At 37.7% G+C, this 25,806-nt stretch overlaps 2 protein-coding genes across 7 annotated transcripts in view; one reads left to right on the forward strand and one right to left on the reverse strand.

The window, feature by feature from the left end:
• Positions 1-473: 473 nt before the first annotated feature.
• On the forward strand, positions 474-16,529 carry LOC117302629 (mutS protein homolog 4-like). Of its 3 annotated transcripts, none has more exons than XM_033786622.1 (27): positions 474-560; positions 1,102-1,212; positions 1,545-1,731; positions 2,097-2,230; positions 2,840-2,925; positions 3,477-3,539; positions 4,139-4,262; positions 4,815-4,881; positions 5,296-5,417; positions 5,921-6,025; positions 6,609-6,647; positions 7,170-7,250; positions 7,932-8,122; positions 8,680-8,812; positions 9,394-9,447; positions 9,713-9,897; positions 10,369-10,381; positions 10,913-10,958; positions 11,350-11,474; positions 11,895-11,989; positions 12,446-12,493; positions 12,782-12,949; positions 13,267-13,339; positions 13,896-14,031; positions 14,433-14,536; positions 15,001-15,089; positions 15,680-16,529. In XM_033786622.1, the coding sequence occupies exons 2-27, from the start codon at positions 1,173-1,175 to the stop codon at positions 15,851-15,853; spliced, it is 2,682 nt and encodes an 893-aa protein (XP_033642513.1). In that variant the 5' UTR covers positions 474-560; positions 1,102-1,172; the 3' UTR covers positions 15,854-16,529. The 3 variants fall into 3 exon arrangements, with proteins under 3 accessions (XP_033642513.1, XP_033642505.1, XP_033642520.1); XM_033786614.1 differs by having other exon boundaries at positions 479-652; XM_033786629.1 differs by lacking the exon at positions 474-560 and adding an exon at positions 987-1,006.
• A 2,264-nt stretch (positions 16,530-18,793) lies between these two features.
• Positions 18,794-25,806, reverse strand: part of LOC117307207 (SLIT-ROBO Rho GTPase-activating protein 1-like) — a 53,114-nt gene continuing 46,101 nt past the window's right edge. For 2 of the 4 annotated variants that reach the window (XM_033791886.1, XM_033791887.1), the window contains exons 19-20: positions 25,551-25,722; positions 18,794-22,441 (exon numbers count right to left, since the gene is read on the reverse strand). In XM_033791886.1, coding sequence (XP_033647777.1) covers positions 22,120-22,441; positions 25,551-25,722 — 494 coding nt within the window. In that variant the 3' untranslated portion in view covers positions 18,794-22,119. The other 2 variants (XM_033791890.1, XM_033791889.1) reach the window with 2 other exon arrangements.

Below are 25,806 nucleotides of genomic sequence, written 5' to 3' on the forward strand. Positions count from 1 at the left end.
TTCTGCAAGATTTATGTTAAAACTATTTAAAATAAACTACACAAAAAAAACAAGACGGTTATTTGATTGGGAGGAAATAAAGTATTGATTGATTGACAACTCTCCATCGACTCGATACCGTGGGGGAAGGGGAGCCTCGTGTGTAAAAAATGATTGAGGTCACAAGGCGCCTTACTTGTTATCTATCAATACGCAATCACGAGGGCAGTTTAACATGTTTAATTGTATTAAGAAAATCAGTGAAATAATAGGAATAGTAAATGACTTGTATACATGTACGACTATAGCTTGATGACTTTTGTTTTATAAAACTATTTAAAAATTGAAATAAACATGAGACTGTCTCTGTCCCGCCGAGGGAACTACTTTCTTCTCGTTCGATCTTTTCACACACTGCAATGTGGCCATCTCGTGAACTAAGTGGAGTGCGCCCTCTATCGGTACACATTGTTCTCAAAACTTTGTTGTCAAACAAAACATCACATCGTTGGGGATACGCATTCAGTTTTTGTGTAAGGATTAATTAGTTAAAAGTGTCAAAGTTTATGCGAAAGTCGACGGTGAGTGACCGGTTTTGATTGTCTTCTTTTCGTTGTTCTGGTTTGTTTTGTACTTAGTAACCTTAAAAAGTTGTACACCGGAAGTTGCAAAGGTTAGTTAGCAAAAGCAGAATATTAAATTTTATTTACTCACTGATTACTTTTTACTGATTACGTTTTAGTAGGTTTACTTAGTTATTAATATTATAGGGCCTAACTCAAGTAGGCTTTAAAATGACTGAGTAACTATATATGATGCCTTGGTCTGGTGTGGTAAACAACCTGCTTACATTACAACAACCGTAACAAAAGTTGAGTTGCAAAAACATCCATTAATACTAGGCATTTTGTTTTTATAATAATGTAACTTACATTGTAAGCGGCTTACTACAGTATATCACACAACCTTTTAATTAAACAGTTTCACATCTCCCTCTGTGTTGTGTAGTTTCCTCTAACTTCATAAAGTAAGTCTAATTATTTCTGCCCTCGTGCTCGTCACCTGTCACGTAACACTAGTTATAATGTTGTGTTGAGTTTGAATTCTGATTGTTCGTTTTAGGTTGCCTGGCTGGTTGCATAACTGAACGGAGAAAGACGGAATAGAACTTAGAAGACCCTGTGAAATCTGCAATGGCCTCATCCTCCAAAAACAACAACAATCCAAGATACGGTAAAGTAAAGTATTGCTGGGGTTTGGGGTTAAAAAGTCTAAACTAAACTAAGGCAAAAAGTTTGTGTAAATAGACAAATTACTATTCTTTTATTGTTATTTATAACTGGTTCAATAATCTGACCATTGAAAATGTTAAGAGGAAACCCTGCGAGTTATTGTAAACAGAACAAGCATTATAATGTTGTATTGTGACTATAGCCTAGGGGTACGAGTGAATCCTAATTAAACTGCTCTATTTGTATTCAGCAGTCGGTGTCGCTGGTTGGTGTTAAAGTCTATTATGATCTTGTAAGTTATATGATTGATGAAGTTTTTCCTTGTCTTTTCAGATTTTGAATTGTCCGACTTGTCATCAAACAGCATCTCCAGTGGTCCATGGAGCTCAAACCATGTGAGAGATAATCAATGGAGTGATAAGATTTCATCTCGTACTCATTCCAACTTCAATGAATCGTCAACTCATGGTTTGAGGACTGGTGGAACTTCAGAACCATTCACTGCTTCATCTTCCAATAGGTTGGTACACGCCGTCACCTTGCTACCCATGGATGGATTCTTCGTTATTGTGAAAATAATGTGACGGTTATTGATGTCTTTAAAGCTTCATGCCTTTGAATCAGCAATATGTTGACAAACACCAAACTATGACATCACTGCCTTTCAACTCTGTGGACCCCAGTTCGAATCCAATCTGAGACCAGAGCCTTGCATGTGGATTGGGTTTTTAAGTCCCTCCCTGGTTACGTGGGTTTTCCCCCATTTGTTTTTTTTCCTCCCACATCTAAATCTAAGCATCTCTTCTTGTTTCCTATCCAGTCTGTAGGCGCTAAATGTGCTGTTGGGTGTGTAATTAATCAATAAAATGATACACGCTGTTTCAGGTTGTCTACTCCCCGTACAGCGAGCAGCAGATATGGTCAGACACCAGGATCAAGGAGTTCAAGACAAACACCTCATAGAGGATATAGTTCCAACACACCAGGTAGTGTCTCTCATCAGTCATCAGTCTTAGTAGGTATGTACCTCGTTCTTGTGTATCTTGAGAAATCATTCAAACCATAACCTTACAAACTCCTCCAAATGTGGCTGTTATTATTAACTAACATTCAAATAATTCAGTGTTTAAAACCGTTCCGTTGTTTTTTAACACAAAGTTATAGGACTGTAGTTATACGAACTAATATTGACATGTTTACATAATAAAGGTTAAAACTATTATGTAATTTCTTTTTAAATGTACAGTGATAAAATCTGTAAATATTCAACAAACATAAATAAATGAACAATCAGTCAAACAGTGAAACTAGATAGCACAAAAAGCATTGTTTTAAAGGGCACAAAAGGCAATGACCCAGGGCCTGAAGTCGATCGCCTCATTGAAGTACGGTCTCATTATCAAGTGTATCGCTTGTTGCGGTCTTAACATTTTCACTTTGGCCTGTTGCTTGAAGACACTCGTTAATTAATATTTTAAAAGAATAATCTGAATGTCATCTATATCAAGCTTAAGACCTGTTTGACTAATAAAAAGTGAAGGGGCATTGTACACAAATGAAAAGCCGTGAATATTTCAAGATTAATTGAATGATTAATGACATATCCAATCTGTGAATATTAATTACAGCAATTGTTGAAGGCAGAGGCTTAGCACAAGGGGAGATTGGTCTGGCAAGCATTGATCTGAAGCAGCCAGAACTCATTCTGTCACAGGTAACTAATATAAAACCTAAATATGAAATGGCCCTTGTCAAAATCCAGTGAAGGCAACTTTAAACAGTCTTAGTACATGCATGATATTCTTTCTACTAAGTCTGATTTCCAATTTGTTTTGCCTCAGAAAATCAGCAAAATTGCTATCAAATAGCCTGAAAAATATATAAAAACATATACCATAAGGTTAATATTAGGTCAGCCCTTGTACTTAATAAAATTGTTCTACTTTCTTCCAAGAACCAAATAAGATGCCTGTTTATATCAATATGCTGTATTATCTTATACTTCATAGTTGAGAAAATCATACCTGAAAGACTCTAAAATAAGGTTATATCTTACAGTTCTTAGTAAACCCACTCTTTTGATTTTAAATCTTATACAAGTTGATACAGCCTACTAACCCATGAGAAAGTCACTCTGGGAAGAAGACCTTTCGGCTAAGCACATTATGGTGAAACATTTGCCCATGGTCTCCTCAAACTGCACCCTGCTGGATAAGAATTTACAAGATTGATGGAATTCTAAAGATTTCTGTTTTATGTATACAGTTTTCAGACAGTCAGAGTTATGTAAAGATGACCACAAAGCTACAGATACATCAGCCAGTTGAGGTAGAATTCATAATCTAAGACATTGTGATTTGTGTGATACGGGAAATCCTGTATAGTTGTGCAGATATGGGTTGATGGTGTGTTTTAACCAAATGACTATATAACCATTTAGATTTAAAAAAGTATCAAGGCTACATAGAGATGTACTGTTGTTTATGTTCTCAAGTTCTGGTGGTTAAGTCATCCGGGTGTTGGTTCAAATCCAGGTCATGATACAGTGAGTTCTTGAGCAAGACACTAAACTATAATTGCTTCTCTTTACTACCAGTAAATGGGTACCTGTGAGGACAGAAATGGGTCCTATGTTACAATTACCTTGATGCGCTACAATTGTACTTGGCAGCACAGTCTGTGTACTACCCAAGGAGCCGAGATGGTATAAACTTGGTTGAAGGAATGAACAAAATGGCCAAGTGATTAGGGTTCATTGTGCCTTTGTGAAAATATGTTATTACTATTGTCATCATTGTCAATCAGAGGCAATCAAAGTACGGTTTTGTTTCTTTTTACACATGTTTATTTAGTATGCCTTGACATAAAGGAGGATTGGTTTTTATCATTTTAAAAAGTATCATGAAATATGAAATTTCTTGCCAAAGATCGTAATGCCAATCACTGCATGTGAAGGAGGAAGCATGACCAAGTTATTCAAACTCATCAGTGATAACTTCCATAACACCAGCATTGCAACGGTCCAAAGGAAATACTTCAATGAAACCAAAGGTAAATCAAGTAATAAACACACAACCCTTGTTTATTTATGTACATTTCTTTAGGATCCCCATGCTGCCCTGACCTGAAAATGTGCTTATTGCAGCAACAGAAATAAGTCAAACTTTAGATGAGTTCAAGTGGTGCAGGACTTTTTCTAAGGGGCACTTCTGGCCAACAGGCCCTTCAGATGTTTGTTTGTTTGTTTGTATTATTTGTCTCAGCCAAGCCCTTTTTAGCCCTCTTGTTATGCTATTGACTATTTTGTTTATAAGAATTTCTGAGGTTGATTGAGGTATCAACAAATACATTGTCCGCATGCATATAGAAAGGGAAAAAAAAAACAGTTTTAAATATTGTGTATGTAACTACATTGCCCAGACCTTTAAATGGGGAGGGGATCGCATGAACATCATTTGGGGAGGACACTTAATTTCCCCTCCTACCTCCATACAGTTTTGGAGTTTCCTTAGTTTGTCATTTTTAGTTGGGGATTATGGTTGCCAGCGATCAATCATTTACCATACAATAGCTTTATTTCACTTGTCCCTGTTTCTTGTTTAGGCCTGCAGTATATAAAACACTTGTGTGTTTCTGACTTCAGCTCAGTGGAGATGGAAATAACTTCAAAGTGAGTGTAGTCAAGTTCACTCCAATGATTAATCTTACATTCTCCATTTTATAGTCTGTACGAACAAATTGATAAATATTTGTTTTTACTTTATTTATTTTTTCATAATGTTATAATAACGAATATTGGTTTCTGAAGATTTGTGGGGGGGGGGGGGGGTTTCACACACATGGACGAATTTAGTCAAGATTTGAAAATAATATGTAGGCCTGTACTTTGGAACTTAATATAAACGATGAAAATGATGATTTTCTATCTGAAAACACTTTTTTTTTTTTTTTTTTTATAGAATTATTTATAACACTAAATCCTGTGGTGCAATGAACATATTTGCTTGAAGAAATGTGAAACTGTGATTACCTTTGAATAAAGTGTTGAGGTTGATTGTTTGTTTGTTTGTTTTTTTGTTGATAGGTACTACTGTCTGGCTGCAGCTGCAGCGTTGCTTAAGTATGTTGAGTTCATTCAGAATATTGTGTATGCTCCAAATTCTCTGAAGGTGGTATTCAGAGGCAGTGAACAATCTACAATGATTGGTAGGAATAGTGTTCTCTCAAGACATGGTTTGAATTCATCAAACTTTAAACATTAACTACATCCAAACAGGCCTCGAAATAACCCACGGCACCCACTACCATTACCGTGGTGCCCTGTGCTTTTGCTGTGGTGCCCTTTGCAAGGTTTCAATACAAACTCACATGTTCCTCATAGAAGCGCCCCTTGGCAGAGGGAAATTGCTGTGCCCCTTCAAGAGCAAAGTTCAAGGCCTGGAGAAAGCCACTGAAGTAGTTGGTCTAGGCTGTATCTGCTGTATATCAAAGTATTTCGTTACTTCCAGCTCCAAAGCTGCTTTAAATTTGTGTGCAATTCTAAAAATAAAAAAACCGGCTTGCAGACATTTAAGGCAGTGAATGCATGGTTGCCACACCACATCGTAACATACAATTGACTCTCAAAATGGCAGACCGGTGGCAGACTATAGTTTCTTATGAAATCTATGCAAGGTTCTTTTAGAGATACATTTGTGTTTCCTTTACAGATTCCACGACTGCTAGAAATCTTGAGTTGGTGCAAAACATGAAGGACCCTAAGAGTGGGCATACGTTGTATGGAGTGTTGAACTACACCAAAACACTGGCTGGAGGTATGTACAGACAAATCAAGCACCAAGCGCTCAAACTCATTTCAGCTCTCCTTAATAAACAATTTATTAGTGACTTCTGCTTTTAGAGTGCCTAGAGACCTGAGCCCTATTTCAAAAAGCAATTAGGAAAAAAATACTGCTTAGCAAAATATGAGTGGGGCAATGGTAATTTCATGGACTTGTGTGTGGTGATCGGTTTTCTGCTAAGCAATGTTTTTCTGTGATTAGCAACTTTGTGTGCTTACTGGCTTTATGAACTTGGGCCCTGGTTCCAATTTCATAGAGCTGCTTGAAAGCAGATAATAATGCTTAAAACATTTCAGCTAAGCAAAGTAGTTAGCAGGAAACCAGTTGCAAATGCTTGCTTTCCTTGTTCTGGCAAGAAAAATTGTTTTGTGCTTCGCTAAATTGGCACAGGTCAATCTCAACTTTAGATATATGCTAAAATAAAAAAGATAGCACATGACAGACAGAGAACAGACCAGGACAAACAAACAGAGCAAAAGTGACATAACAAACTAGGATGTGACAAGACGGAACACCATAATTTGAAACTCACCATAATGTGCTATTGTTTTTGCAGCACGTTTACTGAGAGCTAACATCCTGCAACCTCCTTGCGGTAAGAGTTTAACCTTAGTTGACATAAAAGAGGGGAAAAACCAGGACGGATTAATTCAAAACCCTCCTGGGCAGAATATTGTGGAAACAGAATTATACAAGTAGCGATACTTGTAAAAAAAACACATTAAAATTAATAATTTGAATGATTAAAAATGGTTTTCTGTTCTACTTGATTTGCTCATATAGGCCCCTAGAGATAAATCATTTTAGTTTTAAAGCACAAAGCAAGATTCAAAACCAAACAGGTGGAGATAATAATAATAATACTAACTAGTATTTAGTACGCTTCCCATAGTACACTATATCACAGTGTCTACACAAACTAATAATACACAATATACAAAATGAATTTCATCCAAAAAGGTACATACACAGTGTTTGAAAGGAACATGGAAAAGTTGACAACCCCAACAACATTTTGGAGGATTATTTGTCAAAGTTAAAATATTCCACCAAATTATAATCACAGACAATGAGATGTACCATTAATCGTAGGAGTTACTTGTTTTTTTTCTGACAGCTTTGGATACCATTTCACTGCGACTTGATGTTGTTACTGAGCTGACTGAACAAGAAGAGCTGTTCTACAATCTACAGTCAGGTCAGTTTGATGCCAAAGTCACATTAAGAAAAGCACATTGCGTGATAAATCAGTAGAGGAGATCCAGCTGGAGCAAACTAGAAACAGTAAAATTAGCTCAAAATGACTAGAATAAGTATTGTCGTCTAGTTACTAAATCACAACTTCTTGATTTGTGCAATCCATAATCACAGACATCAAACCAATACTTGTATGAGAGAGATTGACTGTTGTCCCCTTGTGTGAGTTTGCCGAGTTCCCTTGACGGGAAGATCATCTTAACGAACAACATACAGTCGTTTCTCGGAGTCATTACTTCCATAAAAATACATGGTTTTAAAAATGATAAGATGAGCATAAAATTGTAATTATTCCAGACCTTTCTTTTGTATTTGCCAGCGCTACTCCAGTCGCAGCACCCAAACCCTCCCCTCCCTTCTTTAGTAGGCCTATCAGTTCAATTGACAAAATTACCCTGATGTCGGCACTACCTTAAATTTTGGTTGTGCCATTTTGGAAGTCGATTTACCCTCGTTGTGCTGTGTAGTGTGCGTTTCGGGCGAGGCTCATACTCAGGATGTAACTCACCATCTTTGTGTACAGTTTGCTTCCCAAAATGGCAGACCAGGGCAGATAGTCACAAATGACAACAATGCAGGCGGGTCAATAATCAATTTTCCAACATTTTTATTTTGTCCGCAGTTCTTGCTCGTTTCTTGGATGTGGATCATCTGCTGTCACTTTGTGTCCAGATCCCTAAACAGGAGACGGTCAAGACAGCAGAGTCTAAGATCACCAACGTCATTCATCTCAAGCATACCCTAGAGCTAGTACCTCCACTCATGATGGCTCTACAGGGCTCCAAAAACAAACTCCTGCAAGCTTACTGCAAGGTAAATGACCGAGGGGAAGTTTTTAAATTGTGATAGTTATGATAAATGAACATTGACTAGAGTGAGACTCGTACCAACGACCTCCAGAATAACGTGATTGCACTCTACCAACTGAGCTATCTTGCCCTATGTTGGGGGTCTCCCTAATTGTCAATATCTTTGTTCGGGGATGCCAATCAGAACCCACACAATCGTTAACCACCATGTAGCCAGCGATCACATCCAAGCTAACGGTACAATCTGAAAAGTGGCAGCTAGGGGATCACCAGAAGGGGACTGGACCCTTTTTTTAGATATCAGAGCAAGGGAAACTGACAGGGTGAATTTTAGACTGTTTTGGTGTTGCACAAAATTTTATTTTACTAGAGCAGGATTTGTACCACCAGCCGGGTTAAAGTGCCAGCGCACCAACTGAGCCATTTAGCACTTTGTTAGCGGTCTCCCTATTTAGCCAATATCTTTGTTCATGATAAATATGAGATCTGTGACAGGAACCATCTAAAATATAAATACATAAAGCAATAAATCTGACATCTCTGATTGCTGTTTTTCTCTAGTCTCTGAGCGATGATAGATTCAGTGCAATGCTGGATAGGCTTCACACAGTCATCAATGATGGAACACGCTACCAGAAGGGCACCCTCAACATGCGCACACAGAAATGCTTTGCAGTCAAACCAAATATCAACGGTAAGTGTCATTATCGCATTGATTACTCTTTACATTGTGGACCCCATACTCACAGAGTCGATGAGGCAATTGCCCCTATAGTCAATGCCTTGGTGCCTTTGAAATGTTCCAGTTTATACTTCCCACACAGAGATGCCCTGCACAAAGTAATATCTGTCTTGTCCTTGCCAGAACAAAGTCAGGCCTGATACTTGAAGCCATGCCAATGCCTCCTTGCCCCTGGTCACTGCCTCGGTGCCCTTTTAAATGTAACAACAGAGGTGCCCTTTACTAAGAAACTCTGCCTTGCCTTTACATGAATGAAGTAACAGGCCTGCGTTGTTACATTTTAATCTATCTTTTTTATCTATCCTTTTTCACTAAAAGCTAAAACAAATGGAGTATAATTTTTACTTAAATAAATGTATCTTTTGTGTTCACAGAAAACAAGGTATAAGATCTATTAATTTCAAGACAAAAACCAATGATCATTTAATCATTGTTTCTAAGAATGCTTTTCTTGCCAATTATTCCACAACATGCCCTTAAAATCCAGATGCTTCTTCCTTGGTTATTTTTGCACAGTCTTCTTTTGTCTACAGGCTTACTGGATGTTGCCAGACGCACATACACAGAGATTGTTGATGATATCGCAGGTAAGCCTTGAAACTAAGGTTTGAGTAATCATCTCTCTAGAGTGTTATGACTGAAAGAAACCAGTGATTTTAAATGCAACATCAGTTTATTTAGTATGGTTTCCTCCTTTCCTTTAATAAAAGTGCCAAAGTAAACTAAAAAACACTGAATAAAGTTAAGAGTTTTTACAGAATTGTAAACAGTTATTTAATTTGGTTTGTCCTATTGAGTATGAACTATAAAGACCCAATTGACATTGATTCTTGTAATGACTCATTGTACTAGACTTGATAGTCCAACTGGGTGAGCAGTACGGTCTTCCATTAAAGACAAGCTACAGTTGCAGCCGAGGGTTCTTCATCCAGATGTACTGTGGTGCTAAGAACCCTGTCCAACCAGAATCCCTGCCACCGGTATTCACTAAAGTCATTAGGACCAGGAATTCACTCAGCTTCACTTCAGCTGATCTGGTGAGTTACTCTCTCCAAGTTAGCAATGTAGGGATCTGACAATTCAGATCTGAATTTGTAGCGTGTCATGGCGGAGTGGTTAAGAGCATCCAGTTCAAGTTCTGGTTCTATATCACTGGAGCGTGGGTTTGAATCCTGGTCGTGACACTTGTGTCCTTGAGTAAGATGCTATAGTTGCTTTTCTTCACCCAGGGGTATAAATGGGTACCTGCGAGGGTAGAGGTTGATATTGTGTATGAAAAAGCCATCAGAGCGCCACGGCAGCTCAGGGCTGTATACTCGGGCTGTAGGTGCGTTCGTTGAATAGAACATTCCATCTTTCAACTCATATACATATTCGCACCATTGCACTCATAAACATTCATTATGTGTATACTATCTTAGAAGAGACAAAAATACTTTTGGGAGATTTATTATTATTTGCCAGTATTCAGTAGATATTCTAACTTTGTTATTTATTTTGCCTTTCAGATCAAATTGAACAGTAAGTACAGGAGCATTTAATAAAGTACGGTTTATATTAAAAACTTCCAAAAATGAAAGAGGCATTGTGTGTGAGTGTACTTGTCTTTGCTTGATGCTTCAGATGATTTAAGCTAAGCGTTGAAGCAAGACCAAATAAGCGATGACCGTTTCTGATCATCATCTTGATCAAGTGTGAACCTCCTATTTTGTTTATTTTTTTAAAGTGATATTTAATTTCTTTTTATGCCATGAGCCAAATGTCATAGAGCTGCAGGAAGCACTTGGACAACACTGTCAAAGACCAGCATCTGCACTTGATGTGACCCAACATATGAAATAACAAACCTGTGAAAAATTAAGCTCAATCATTCATTGGACTCACTAGGGAATAGTAAAACTCCCCCCAATAGTCTAGTCACTCTTTCCAAAATACCATTTCACAAAATATTTCTGTTAATTTTTGGCCAGCAGACTTGTTTTAAAATTGGGCCCAGCCCAGCTGAAATAATAATATGTTCAACAAGAATTGTTAATTGTGTTGTGTTTCTAGATCGTGTACGGGAATCACTGAATGAGATCTACCTGATGACAAATATGTAAGTGACAAGTCAAAAATAAAAACTCAAACAAAATTCTCAGTGACTCGCTTCTAGAGGGGTTCTTAGTTCAAATGCAGTCTTGTGACAGACTCATTTTACAAAATGTTGAAGAATTTTAAACACTAAAAGAATGTAAAATGTTGTTAATATCCAAACACATCTAACGACGTCACATGTCTTCTTTGGGATCAATCTATTAGTAACATCTTTTAATATGCTTGTTGATTATGTTCACAGCCATGGGGAGGGGGAACTGGGTATACAGTGCTTTACACACATAGGTGTATGGGTAAAATCAAATTAATCATCTTTATCCCAGATGCAAATTTAACAGCTACTACAAAGTTATTGTAACTTGAGATAGAAACTCTGCTGTTGTTACTTCCAGTGTGGTGAGTGAGCTATTGAATGAGATTCGTGAACATGTCGGCTGCCTGTACAAGTTGGCTGAGTGTGTCTCAACTCTGGACATGCTGGTGGCTTTTGCACACGCCTGCACCTTGGCAGAGTATGGTGAGAAAAGAACTTGACATTTTTTTTGTATTTCAATTTAAAAAACTCTTTTTAAAACTTCTTACAACAATGGATTTTAAATGTTGTAAATGTAATCGTTCCTGATAAAGCCCATGATTGAAAGTCAAAAAATCATTCTTCCATTCAAATGACATTTCATGGTTTTAATATAGGGGGGGGGGATCCACAAAACCTCAGGACTTGTTGCTCAAATATATTTTTTATGAAAAAGGTTTTATTACCAAGACTAGAACCTAATGAAAAAGAATGCTCTGTGCAGTTTGACATGTACATGTCAATATCATTCTATGTTTTTTTCTGGTAGTGTTTTAGATGAATTTTGTTTCATATCAACTGTCCTTTCTCTATGATAATACAAAGATCCTAGTTCTTAAAAAATATTTTCCTGTACTTTTACAGTGAGACCAGATTTCACAGACACACTGGCCATCAAGAATGGCAAGCACCCCATACTGGATCGAATATCATATGAGCAGCCAATCGCAAATAATACTGTGAGTTTATTTCATTGTTGCCTTTTACATCATTAAACAAAATGTTGCTAGAACTTTTAGCCTATATCTTCTCTTGGAGACGATCAGAGCATAGTGATCGAAACGTTGAGTCATTAACCACCGGTTTATTTCAGAACACACACTAACTACTCAAAGAGATATTCACATGGTGTCACTGTAGTTTCAAATCCCACTTCTACCCAATATGCCAACCTATCAATGTTGACAACAAACTACCAACAGTTATAGTTGGAGACCTCTTGTGATGAACACAAAACAATAATAATGGTAGCTGATACCAACAACTGTATGTAAAATGTACACAGGCAAACCTATTTGTAGAGTTCGTATGTAGCATGTACAGACTAGAATTTAGGCAAAATAAATGGTGAACAAATACTACTTGACCCTCCATATACAATTGAGAAATTGTTCCTATTTATTTTTGTATTGCAGTATGCTAGTGAAGACAGCAACTTCATCATCATCACTGGTCCTAACATGGTAGGTTTTCAACACACGTGTAGCTCCTTGTACCAATGTCACACAAGGCTACTGTTTGCTACCTTGTGGTCAAAACCCATCAGTTACATATCCGGTAACAAATTTGAATTTGACAATAGTTTTACACTGCCAAGGCCCAATTTTACAGAGCTGGTCAATGGTTATAAAACTGCCTACTGTGACAGAAAGATTTGCCTGAATGTAAGTGTGTTTCATGAGTTAGCAAGAAAATTAGGCAGCTGTCTTGCGCATTCACACTTGTATCGTTACCTTCTGTTCTGTCTGTAGAGTGGCAAGTCAACTTACCTGAAGCAGTTGGCCATCTTGCAAGTTATGGCTCAGATTGGTAGCTTTGTACCAGCCGAGTACGCTTCATTCAGAGTCTGTGATCAAATCTTCTCTCGTATTGGTTGTGATGACGACATTGAGACTAATGCATCTACATTCATGCTTGAGGTAGGAGTACAAAAGCCCTGACAAACTTCTGATTTTGTTTTGTTTTATTAAAACTACAACTGATAACCTATTTCTAGGCTGAAAGTTTTGTTTCATCACCAACTTGGATCCTTCCTGTAAAAAGCTACAGACTTTACAGAATAGAAAAGGAGTCTAGGTGTTGTCAAGCTGAGTGTTTGCACTGTCAGACAAGTCAAAGAAAAACAATTGTTTTTAAAATAAACTACATTTGATAAATTCCATGCATGGACAACTTATTAGAGTGCTGAAATATCTACACGTGTTTAACATGGGTTTTATTTATTTATTTTTTTTAGATGAGAGAGATGAATTACATCGTACAGAATTGTACCAACAAGTCCTTGGTGATTATTGATGAACTAGGAAGAGGTTTGTATATCTCTAAGCAATTTTAATATTGTTTTTTGCTTACTATCCGGCCTGGAGTTTGAGGACAAGCTGAATTTCATTTTGCAAAGGGCACTTCCACTGAAAAATCTAAAAAGTCTTTTGGAAATTCTGAAGGGGCACCAAGGCCATCAAGACCAGGGCAACAGAGGGGGAGGCCATGGGCTCCATGGTCTCTGTGTAATTCTAGGCTTGAGTGCTTTAGCAGACAAATGTGACTCAACCAAAAGTGTTTTCATGGTTAAAGGGAATTGGCAGTGCATTGGGGGTAGGTATATACTGTACATTCTAACTGGGGACCTTAAACAAAACAGGACCATAGGGTCCCCAGTTGTGGGAAGGTCCCTAGTTGGGAAGTGTGTTCAAAAGTAATGGGAGTTGTTGCCAAAAAGTTGGAGTACAAAGAAAAGGGCGAGGGACAATAGGAGGTTTGTAATTCCGGGTTCATAATGGATTTGGATTGTAATGTCCCACCATTTGCTTTCTAGAACTGCATTGTATTGTTACTTGCATTGGTGTGTTTGATTGATTCTAATAGGAACAAGCAGTGAGGAAGGCATTGGTATATGTCACTCAATCTGTGAATATCTACAGAGTCTGAAAGCATTCACCATCTTTGCCACTCACTTCATGGAAATCACTCCACTGGATGTACTCTACCCAAACGTGGAAAAGTAAGCCAGGAATGAACCGTTGTGTCTAAGTTTGAAATTGTCAAAACGTTAACCCTAATGTTCATACTTAAAAAATTTGCTCCGAGATACAAATTTGTGCATGAAGTACTCTGAGATATGCCATGCCAGTATGGTTCGTATCTCACCTACCGGTACCCCAGCCCTACCTGATTGCATGGCAAGGGTTTTCCCCAACTGTCTCCTATGTGATGTGTAATAAGTTAGATACAAAAATAAACTGTGTTCCATGTTTTCTTTCCACTCCTAGACTGTTTTGGTTTCAAACATTTGTTGGACCGTTGTGTACAATACTGAGCCCATATACAGTTCTTTTTGTTTTGATTCTGATTTTGATTTATAAATGAATCATGAATTGATGAGTTTTTTTTTTAATATTTCAGTTATCATTTTGAGGTGGAGAATGTTGGCTCAACTCCGGGCACCAAGAGGAAGCTAGCGTACTCTCATGTTCTATCCAAAGGACGAACTAAAGAACAACATTACGGTAAATCTTACTCATTACTCATTGCTTTAAGAATCATTCAAAGATTTTATATTTTTCATTGTTGAATTATTTGAATTATTATTTTCTCTTGTATTCAATAACAACCTGTTGCAACTTGTACAAATCTTCCATAAATTGACAAAGTTGGTTATTTTTAATACATTTATGTTTATATTCAAATGTAACAATAAAGATAAATAACTGAGGGAGGGTATTCAATTGTGACCTTCCAAGCGGGGGGCTGAAGCCAGCCCCAACCCCTCCCCCTTTTTGGTTAAGCCACTGCTCCCAGACTATTGGGGTTTTGCAAGAGATTGTCACATTTTAGAACTTTCAGTTTCTGGTTTTCTTGGTTTTCTTGTTGATAGACACAGATTTATCTCCTCAATAGATTTGCAAGTTCCTATTGTACAGATTTCCAACCTTCTGATTTACATTTATCTATATCTGATTGTTGACTTCAGGGATCAAGCTAGCAGAGCTGTGTACCCTTCCTGAATCCATGTTAGCTGAGGCTAAACGACTGTCGGAAAAGTTGTCAGCGCAGAGAAAGGCAAGTGTTAGGTTTGGAAAACAAATTTATTTTGGGCATAATGTATAATTTACTGAGTAAAAAGTATAAGTATAAGCGTATCATAATACCAGAGTCTTATGCAGCGAATGATCTATCATTACAGTACTCAAGGCGCTTGAACAAAGAGAAATATTACAATACAGGTTACAGAAAACAAAAAATGAAATTATGAGACCTACTTATGTAGTACCTTATAAGGGGTTTACATGTACATACAAAGCACTGCAGAACACCAGGGCAAACCCCTTGTCTTTGTGATAAATGTAGTTGGGTTCTTTTACGTGCATTACACAACACAGAGGGCTTATGACTTTATGTCCCATTCGGAGGATGAAGCAATAATAGTTGAGTGTTTTGCTTAAGGAGTTAAGACCGGGACTCGAACCCACACTCTGATGATCAGAAACAGCCAAGAAGTTTACGGACCAATCATGAGGTATCATTGCCAGTAAATATGACAAACTTTACACTGTGTGGCGTCAAGTAGAAAAATATTACTACAATCTGTTCAGTGCTCTGGGATTGTTGCTTCATACAGCACTGTTTAAATTGCGCTTTTTACATTATAGGAACTTCATTTGAACACTCGGCAAGACAAGGATCACAAGGCTGTTTACCGGCTAGCTAACCGCCTAATACAAGCAGCTCGTAACTCCAGGCTGGATGAACCAAGTCTACGTCTCTACCTCGGCAGCCTCAAGACGCAATACCTCAAGGAGGTCCAAGAAGACCCTGAAGAATGAGGCACAGCTTCATCATACAGGGTTCTTAATTGGTAGGCGTTACAGAGAGCGTGTCTGATCAAAACAGGAACATGTCATCAAATGAAGATGGACCCCTTCACAAGCCAAGACAGAAATCTCCAGCAAAAAAGTTTGTAACAGCCTAACCTTCAATCTTACCAAGTACAATTTTGGGGACTGAAACACTGCTGGTTTGTTTACAATGTTTGGTGTCTTGGGGTCTTGGTAACTCTACCAATACATCGTTCAAGTAACAACCACAGATAAAGAAATGAGAAGTACACTTGTCTACCTTATTTTTAATCTGTACAGTTCTGAAGGTATTTTATTACATGTCTTAATGCACATAATTGAATCCAGACAGCCACATCATTACTATGTGATATCCATACAGACAGCCAAGATATGTTTTGTACAAATATGATGCTCCTTTAAGGCGTGCACATTATATATATCGTTTGGTGTTCATTATTTATATGCAACTTAACTTGGATGCATTACATCCCATATAGCATAGCAAATGGGTGTTACCAGTGTTTAAGCAGTAATACCATGGGTGTGTTTTGGTGACCATGACCACAAACAAGTTTCTGGCGTAAACGTCACTGATTAAAGGAACACGTTGCCTTGGATCGGACGAGTTGGTCTATAAAAAGCGTTTGAAACAGTTTGTTATGAAATGTATATGGTTAGAAAAGTAGAATATAATGATTCACTCAAGTATCACGCAAAATTGCACGGTTTTCTTTTTACGTCGCGAACTATCACGGTCGGCCATTTATGGGAGTCAAAATTTTGACTCCCATAAATGGCCGACCGTGTTATTGGACGAGGTAAAAAGAAAACCACGCAATTTCGAGGCATAATTGTGTAGATCATTGTATTCTACTTTTACATCAGCTTTCTAACCATATGCATTTTATAATAAACGGTCACAAAACACTTTTCAAAGACCAACTCGACCGATCCAAGGCAACGTGTTCCTTTAAAAAGATTTTCTGAGAGCATTGTGAAGATGGTTAGGTCGCAAGAAACAGCTCATGATGTAGGTACATTTAAGATGTGGGAACATTTCTAGAAAACTCATAGTCCCAAAATACACAACCTTCATTTTAAGTGATGGAAGTTTTCAATTTCATCAATTATAATTAGTATGCGACAAGGTTCTTATTTTTTTTAAAGAATTCCGTTGACATTTTTGAGAATTTTTACAATTCGTCATCTTGACACCAAGCCTAACCAAGCCAACAACCTGGTTATGATTTGGGCACAACAGCTGCAATACCGCTGTTGAACCGAACACTTCACCAAATACCGAAGTAGAAACATGTTTCTGGACGGTGTCACCATAAAGCACTCCATGATAATATGCAATGTATAACTGTCAATGTATAAACTGTAAATGTACAATATTGATGACAACCCATCACCTTTATACACCTGGACCTGGTAAGTGCACAATCCATTAACACACAATTGCTTTCAAAATGACATAGCTTTGACTATTAGGAAACTAAATACAAAGGCTGTGTCTCAATTAGCGGCTACAGTTGTTGCTATGGGCATCCTATCAACATATGTTAACATGATGATCAAGCCGCAGTCAAAGCCACTAGTTCAGAAACAGCCTCACACAGAGTGTAACCCTAAGCCCTATAAACTGTTGCACAGTTTAGTTATGGTAAGATTATCCATAATAGACTGATTCATTTATGCCCCCATTGTCCATCAATGGCGCACACTTGTGTGTCAATGGCGCCCACATGGGTGTCAATGGCGCCCAGCATGGGTAGCAGGAACGATACATGCATCTTGCTCTGCACGGTACCTTGGAATTTCAAAGTGTTAGCTTTTTGTCCCGAAGTCAGTGTTGATCAATGCATCAAGGGGCAGAGCTTCATGGATTGTCTAATCGTTACCATCAAATTCAAACTAGTGTTTCGTGAAAGTTGTGTTGAGTTGTCTAATTCTAGTTGGGTTGCTTGTTCTGCTTCAAATGTTTTTAAATATTCTAATGTTTTAAAACTAATTTATCTTATGGAGTACGTTAACCATCAATTTCTAAAACCATAGTCTCAAATTTTATGGTTTAATAAAGATATCATCAGTCCAAGATATTAACATTTGTGTCTCGACCCATCTTCATCTTCATCGGGCTGTATTCATCCCTTCATGGATAACTGAACCCCCCTCCACTCGGATTTCAATTTCAATACTCACTTTACATTAAATTGAATATAAAAAAAATGCTCACCCAATGTACAGCGCCTCTTACATTATATTTAAAAAAAACATCTTCATACAAAAAATCTTTCGTAAACATGACAGGCTTGTTGGTGTCGACTCCAATTAAAAAAATTAGTCTTGGAAATCACACACAATAATTATTTGTTACTTGTACACTCCCACTTTACGCTTCATTTACTGTTTGATATTTGTGTGACACATACGATTGTTTAGTATTGGTCGTCAGTCTCACAAAATAATACAACTTGAATATATGTATGGTTTAACATCTTGGCTTCATATTGCCCAACAAAATCAACACAACGGTAACTTTCTAAAAATAAAAACTGATTGCCTTACAAATGATTCTTGCATAACATCGAATACTGAAGTAAAAATTTAAACAAGGAATAATACAGAGAACGGAAATATATTAACAACTATTTTTGAAAGTTTTGAAAGAAGACTGATTTGTTACTGATTAAGGTATGACCAACCTGCACCATCATTAGTTTGTAAGGGTGGGTAATGTGAAGAATCAAGTCCACTTTAGAGATAACAAATGACTTTGTGAGCTGACAACATTCTCAAGGTGGTTAGTTCTACTACAGGTTTAGTCTTTATTGGCTGCAGCAGGCCTGATACTTCACTGAGGCAACAGAGGCAATTGCCTCCATGCCCCCTGGTCATTGCCTTGGTGCCCTTGAAATCCTTTACAATTTTTATCATAGGGTGCCTTTTAGCAAAGAGAAAATACCTTGGTGCCCTTGCCCTTTCAAAAACGAAGCATAAATGCCTGGGCAAGCCTCAAATATTTACCCACGGCACCACAGCGGTGCCCTGTGTCAGGTTCCTGTAGATATTTACATTTTCCTCATAGAGGTCAGAGATGCCCCTTACCAGAGCGAAATAGCTGTGCCCCTTTAATAGCAAAGTTCAAGGCCTGTGGTGGTGGTGGTCATTTTGTTTACATTGGTCATATCGGTCGCCGCATAAATTTCTGGAGAATATATATGTGTATCAAACAAACATTTGCTTTGAACGAGATTCCCAGAGGTGACCAGTCCTCCGAGACAGTAAATTTAGCGCCCTCTATCAGTGACTAAGAGAAAAAAGTAGGTTCGCCAAGCAAGACCACTACAGGGAGGGCAGAAATATGGAAACATTTCTGAAGTGTTTGTTTTGACATGTAGAGAAGAATTAGGGGAAAGATGAGATTATAAGTGGGAGTTTCTGCACAACCTCAAAAATGTTGAGAGCTCAGGATAAAATTCCATTAATTATCTGTGTAGGTATATAAACAAAAACAATTCAAACTGAACAACTAAGAATCTGCACAGACATGGGAAGATGGTACAGTAATCTAGAATCTATTAGTCAAATGCATAGACCATCTCGACTTATTCATCCCTTTAGAATAATCAAGTTATACTAAAAATTAATTCTTACATATATTATAAACTTCATCCATTATCATCCCAACTTACCATTTTACAAGCAAGTACAATTTCTTTTCCAGTTGCAATTTTATTTACAATATTTATCTATTCACCACTTGAGGCACCAGAAAGAATTACTCAAACCACCCAGCAGAGTACTATATCATTAATCTAAGGCAGATGATAAGCATTTATCAGATTGTTTAAAATAAATTCCACTTCTTGGAGACCAATGTTTGGATCTTATCAATACATTAATTGGGTGCTTTAAGTTGCCATGCTCTCATGCACAACATTAAGTGAAGAAAAGTTACCCTCAACACCAAATAAATTTCAAGCATAGACCATGTTTCAGATCCCAGTCTTGGTCAATGTTGAAACTTCATGGCCATTGAAATTTCCAGAGAATTATGCACTATTTAAATATTAAATAGTCACTAACATGTAGTTGTTGGGACCAAAGACAGCTGTCAAATATTAAGCGGTAAACTCACATGTGCTATACAGCTACCACATACGCCATTGTTGTGCAGTTATTTAAACAGCCCCAACTCCATAAGGGATGCATTACAATGAACCACATCAGCTTAGACCTGAGCACTTCAGTATCCAAACCAGTATGGGGCTCATAGTCTAAGCTTCATCCATATATATTCACATTGCAAGTGTTAGATTGAGCCATTTGGGCAGACAAACTGAGTACAAATATTAGAACATATTGCACTGTCGTCAGCTATGCCTCATTGCAAAAATATTAATGCACTGGTCGACCTGTGCCATACAATACACAAATATTGAATGCGAGGTGACATTTGGGCCAAATTTCATGGAGCTGCTTAGGCACACACAAAATTGCTAAGCACAACAAAATTATGCTGAGCAAAATAAAGTTACCAACCAAAATAACATGTCACCTGTACAATCGGTGACTGGTATCCTGCATGTTTGCACAATTTTCTGCTTAATCAGCTCTATGGAATTGGACTGGACTTTTCAAAGCCAATTATAATGGAAAGGCCAGATTTCACTGAGTGATTATATTCTGCGACAAATATCTGTCAACTCACATATAGATCCTTATCGTCTGAAAAATTGTCACAATAAGCACAAAATAGACACAACAAACTTTAAAATGGTTGATGACTCCATGTAGACATCAACCTTGTCATGAAACAATCTTGGCTCATTTGGATATAAACGAAAGAATGTGAACAATTGCTTTGGGAACAACACTGAGGATTAAGCATCAAAACATCAACATACACCGTCCAATACTTACTTCCATATATGCCTGTTCAATGTCATGGCAGTAAATACATGGCAAAATAAAGGATGACATGTGATGTGTGTTCCACCAATCAAATGACAAGAATCTATGTTTGAGTTTGATAATATCTACAATATCTAATGGTTATTAAACAAAAGCATTCAGAATCCGCCAAAAAAGCAACAAGATTTGGATCAAAGGATTTTGTTTGTTTTAAAACTCAAAAATAAGAGTACTGCTGTACATATCTGTAGAAGTAAATATAAAACAATGGAAATTGTGGAAGTCTTCGTTTGCACCATTTTAAGTATTTTTTCAGCACCTGCAGATACATTGCTACCACGTTTCAAATGTACAATATCAGTCGAGCGAAAGAAAGCGTACTTATTGCTCTAAAATAAACAAAATAATTGATTTACTCTATTTGTGATGGCATGTATGTTAGCTTTTGGTTAAATGAAACTGGCATTTACTTCTAAAAAAATTACTTCAAAATTTGTCTCTGTGACTTTAATACATAGACTTGGACCAGGGTAGAATAGACTAGCAAAAAAGCATAAGTCCAGTGATACTAAAGCCAAGCTTTAACAACTCAAAGTCTTGGAATTCTAGTGGTAGATTGGACAACAGATTTTCCAAAAATACTCCACGCTACGTGAATTAACGGTGAATGAATGTGGGCTGAAGGAAGTTCAACCCCTGCTATGGAAGAAAACTTCCAATCTTTGTGAAAAAACAGAAGTGCTAAACCTTGAAAAGGTCTTGCAATTTTGTTTTCATTTACAACAAAATGAACCTCAGGTGGAATTTGTAAAAGCACCTTTTGGTATTTGCATGGTGAACAATTTTTAAGATATAAAGTTGGTGAAGTACAAGTCATTGTGAGAATTTTGCCATTTTGTTTTCCGTTCGCTAGCTTCGCTCGCTGCAGCTTTTTTTTCCTTTTCGGCGTTTCAAATTTACAATGCGCCTGATGTTATTTGGAAGGACATTCCCTTTCTATATTTTAGGAGCATCTACTTGGTCAAAGCAGGACAACAGAAAGAAAAAAACAATGCAGGCGACGTCTACCTAACCCTGTATTTTCTTGACCGAAAAATAAGATGAAACTAAAGCAGCACTTCCAACTGAAACGCCTTTGTTCTAACCAGTTACGATATTATGCAATTTTCGATGTCATGACTGTTTTATGGTTCTTTGATGACAAATATACAAACACAAACTTCATGAAAAACAAAATATTTTGATGGATTGTAATTTAAAAACGCTGAGGCAATTTTTGGTATGAATGGAAATTAAAAAAGAATCTTTTCCCCGATACTTGTTCTTTTGTCTCATAATGTCTGTGATGAATTCAGTGATTGTTGAGGCCTTCGTGAGGATGACGAGGGCATTGGTCTGGTAGGTCTGTTTGATGGTCTGGGTTTAACGGCAGGGGGTGGGTTCTTAGCTTTATTATGTTGTGACCCAGACCCAGTGGATGGTGAGCTAGGGGTGCAGATATCTCGCACTAAATCGGGGGTAGGGGAAGGGGCGTCCAGGTTGCTGATGTCCAATAAAGCATCAGCCATCTTCTCTGTTATATCCCGAACCATCATCTCTGTGCTATCGGTCCTGCTGACTTGCCGTTTGGGAAGGCCTGGGTTACCATTCTCACTGTAGGTGGAAGTAAGCAACGTAACAAGACCTTAGCAAGGAAACTAAATACAGCTAAAGAAAACACAAGTTGAATGAAAAGAATTGAAGAGCGCAGAATTGATGGAACATGCAGTAAATGGAGCTAGGCAGATATGGACTAATAGCAAATCACAAAGAGTCTAGTCTATATCATTCGCTACTTTCCATAAACAAAAAATCAGCAAAATATTTTAGTTTTATTATTGACTCTTTGGCGAATTAGTAATGCTCTATGCTAATTTCATCATCTGACTAGCTTGCTGCAAAACGCAAAAGCATAAATTACCACCGGGAAGATTGGTTTGTAGCCACTACAGTTATTTTTCTAAATAATCCACTTATTGTTTTTACTCCTGATTCTGATTATATATGGCTGTTCCACCCAACGTTTCTTAACACATCAAGATGATTGTTGGTGCTTCTCTGTTCATTTGGGTGAAAGAACTGTGCCTTGCTCCCACCCATAGTGGTCAACCAAGTAGGACACAATGTCAGATGTTAGGTCTGTGGAGGAATTGGGGGAGTTCCAGCTAGGTAAGGATATGGAAATCACAATAACAATAAGAATTGTCATAGCTGTCTGCTTCCACTTGAAATATTAAAAGCAAAGACTATACAGTGCCCAAGGTGCAAGATTGGGAACTCAGACTAAAATGTGAAATGTACACTGGACGCAGCAAGCATTACCAAGTTTCATAAAGCTGTTAAACAGGAACTTCTGCTTAGGAAATGTCTTAGCTAAGCAAGAAATGACCGGGTGCCAATGATAACTGTATGGCATTCTGAGTGGTAACCTTTTTTTAATAGAAGTTAAATAGATTCAAACTGCAATCTCGGTGGTCTAGTTTGTATGACACTGCTCAAAAATTGCAAAAGTTGTGGGTTCAGATCCCACCTGAGTAATATGCCTGTGAATATGCCTGCGAGTATACAGTGCTTACACACATTGGTGTATATGGGTAAAACCAAAATGAATAACCTATTTTTGCTAAGCAAAAGTTGTTTTTTGCGAGCAAGTTTTTGTTCTTAGAGGCTTTATGAAAGTCAGCCCAGCTCAGAACAGTGCAGCCAACGACCGTTGCTATCAATAATATAACAAAACATTTCCTTGCTAAAATGGCACCCAAGCAAATTTCACATTCTAACAATCGATAGAGCTCCAGTTCCCCATATTGTGCCTTCAGTGCTCTATAATCTTTGATCAAAAGCAAGTCACCACAGACACAAGATGCAAAGTACTGCCATCTTCAGACCCACATCATGGGTTGGACTTATTAGTGAAATCAATATAGGGTGCATATTAATTTTGGTTTTTACTAATTGCAAGGGTCGTGGGTTCGAATCCCACCCGAGTAAAACGCCTGTGATATTTTTTCACAAGACTAGGTAAAGTACAGAGTATACAGGTGTATGGGTAAAAACCAAAATTAATAAAGAGTGCGTTCGTTTAGCTTCCCTGGGTTGACCCCGGTCTTCCCACGTTGCGTTCGAATAACTTTGACGTCATTCCAGGGGCTCACCGGTTCAGCCCCCAGTGCCCTGCTCGTGAAGTGGGTCACTTGGGGGCTGGCCCAAGGTGCATGACATCGTGAGTGGTCGTTCGGTGAGTGGTCGTTCGTTTAGCTTTTGTCAGAGGCTCACCCGAGTGAGCACCGTGGGGTAGACCCAGGGAAGCTAATCGAATGCACCCGTGGAGTTATTTAATAGATGTAATAAATTTTGATAAATAATAATGTATTGATTTTTATCATTAAAAGTGAAATAAGGGGATGCAAAATGTTAAACAAATGCTGAAACACTCGGTTTAATTTAATAGAAATGCAATTTGGGTTAAAATTCAAGATTCCTGGACCATAATCAAAGGAACCCAAAATCAATTGTCGTCCTTTGCAAATTGTTTGACACAAATGATTTTAGTAAGATTTTATTTAGACCAGGTAAAGTTTGTTGCTAAGCAGCATTTTCTGCTAATCAGCTTTATGAAATTGGGCCCTGGTTCCAGTCACATGGGTGTTGAGTTAACCCACAATTAAATATATAAATTACACGTTTTAATTGCTAATGATTAGGAAGGAAATGTGTTTTAGTGTGTGATACAGAATCCTTTGTGAATTAGCCTTTTTGTGATATGGTTGACATTGTAGGAATGCACTGTTTAGTTTAGGTGTATTCTGAAAAATGTCTCACAAATTCGTTACAACCATCGCAATGTGTCCTCCTTAACTCAAAAAAGGCTTCATCAAAGTTAATTTGTTATATGTTATTGTTTATTTGTTGGCCATGAAATATGACTGTGTTAATATGTCATTCCTCCTGCACATGCATGGTTAAAAGAACCCAAACAGTGCCATAACAAACGTTTCCATTATTCAGATTTTAAAAGTAGTACTTTTCACCAAGCAAGTAAGTCAATTTGTGGTAGGCTACACTGCAAGCGGAGAATGGTACAGTGAAATCCAGCCTCGCTACCATGTGTGCTGTATCAATAACTCTTGTCACCGACCCCTGGTAGTAATGTGAAAATTTTGAGAAGAAGAATCCCAGAAAGATGACCAGAAAATAAAGTGTCGCAACGAATGAAATTCACTACACTAACCAGGAGTCAGCTTGTTCAGAGTATCATGCACTTGGTTTAATTGACTGGCTGCAGTCCCTCCAATATCCTTTGGAATTCAAATATAATCATTAATTGAGAATGTGATTACACACATCAGGACCTACAGATCAGACCATGTGGGGATTGATTGCTCAAGTCTCGCACGTAATCATCAGTGATTAAACATAATTTTGGTTTTTCACCCAGTGAACCGCAAGGCTTTAAAGACCTAAAAATACTTCTTAAACAGCATAATCAAATCTCGCAAAGAAAGGACGCACAAGCTAGTATAAGTGTAAAATAGTTGGAAAAATGCTAAAAATTGTTCAAAATCATACATGTTGGGAGATCTGCAAAACGTTCATGTCAATATACCAGCTCCCCCATTTTCCCCACCTCTACCCCAATCCCACTCCCATCAAAGAAGCCCCATGATGTGTAATAGACAGGTTCATCCCAAACACAACTTGCACCAATGTCGCCACTACTTACTTGTCTGGTAAGTTGACATACTGGATAGGTATGTAACCTTGTTGTTCCCCAACGGCTCCTCGCCACCAATATTCATCCACTTTATTGAATAAATGAATTTGGGCTCCTTTACTGAAGGATAAATCGTTTCCTGTCTTGCCGAGATAATCAGCCTTGGCAATCACTAGTATACCTGGTAGGAGAAACAATGAAAAGGAAATATGTTTGTAACTGAAAACAAATAAAGCACATGATTAATTGCTTTTATTAAGAAATT

This window comes from Asterias rubens, chromosome 2 (genome assembly GCF_902459465.1).
Source record: "Asterias rubens chromosome 2, eAstRub1.3, whole genome shotgun sequence".
NCBI lineage: Eukaryota > Metazoa > Echinodermata > Asteroidea > Forcipulatida > Asteriidae > Asterias > Asterias rubens.

Excerpts from the sequence above, each read along its gene's own strand:
- LOC117302629 (XM_033786622.1), top strand. The coding sequence starts at position 1,173 with ATGGCCTCATCCTCCAAAAACAACAACAATCCAAGATACG. Across the intron at positions 4,263-4,814 it reads ATACTTCAATGAAACCAAAG|GCCTGCAGTATATAAAACAC; the intron begins GTAAATCAAGTA and ends TTTCTTGTTTAG. Across the intron at positions 12,950-13,266 it reads CATCTACATTCATGCTTGAG|ATGAGAGAGATGAATTACAT; the intron begins GTAGGAGTACAA and ends TATTTTTTTTAG.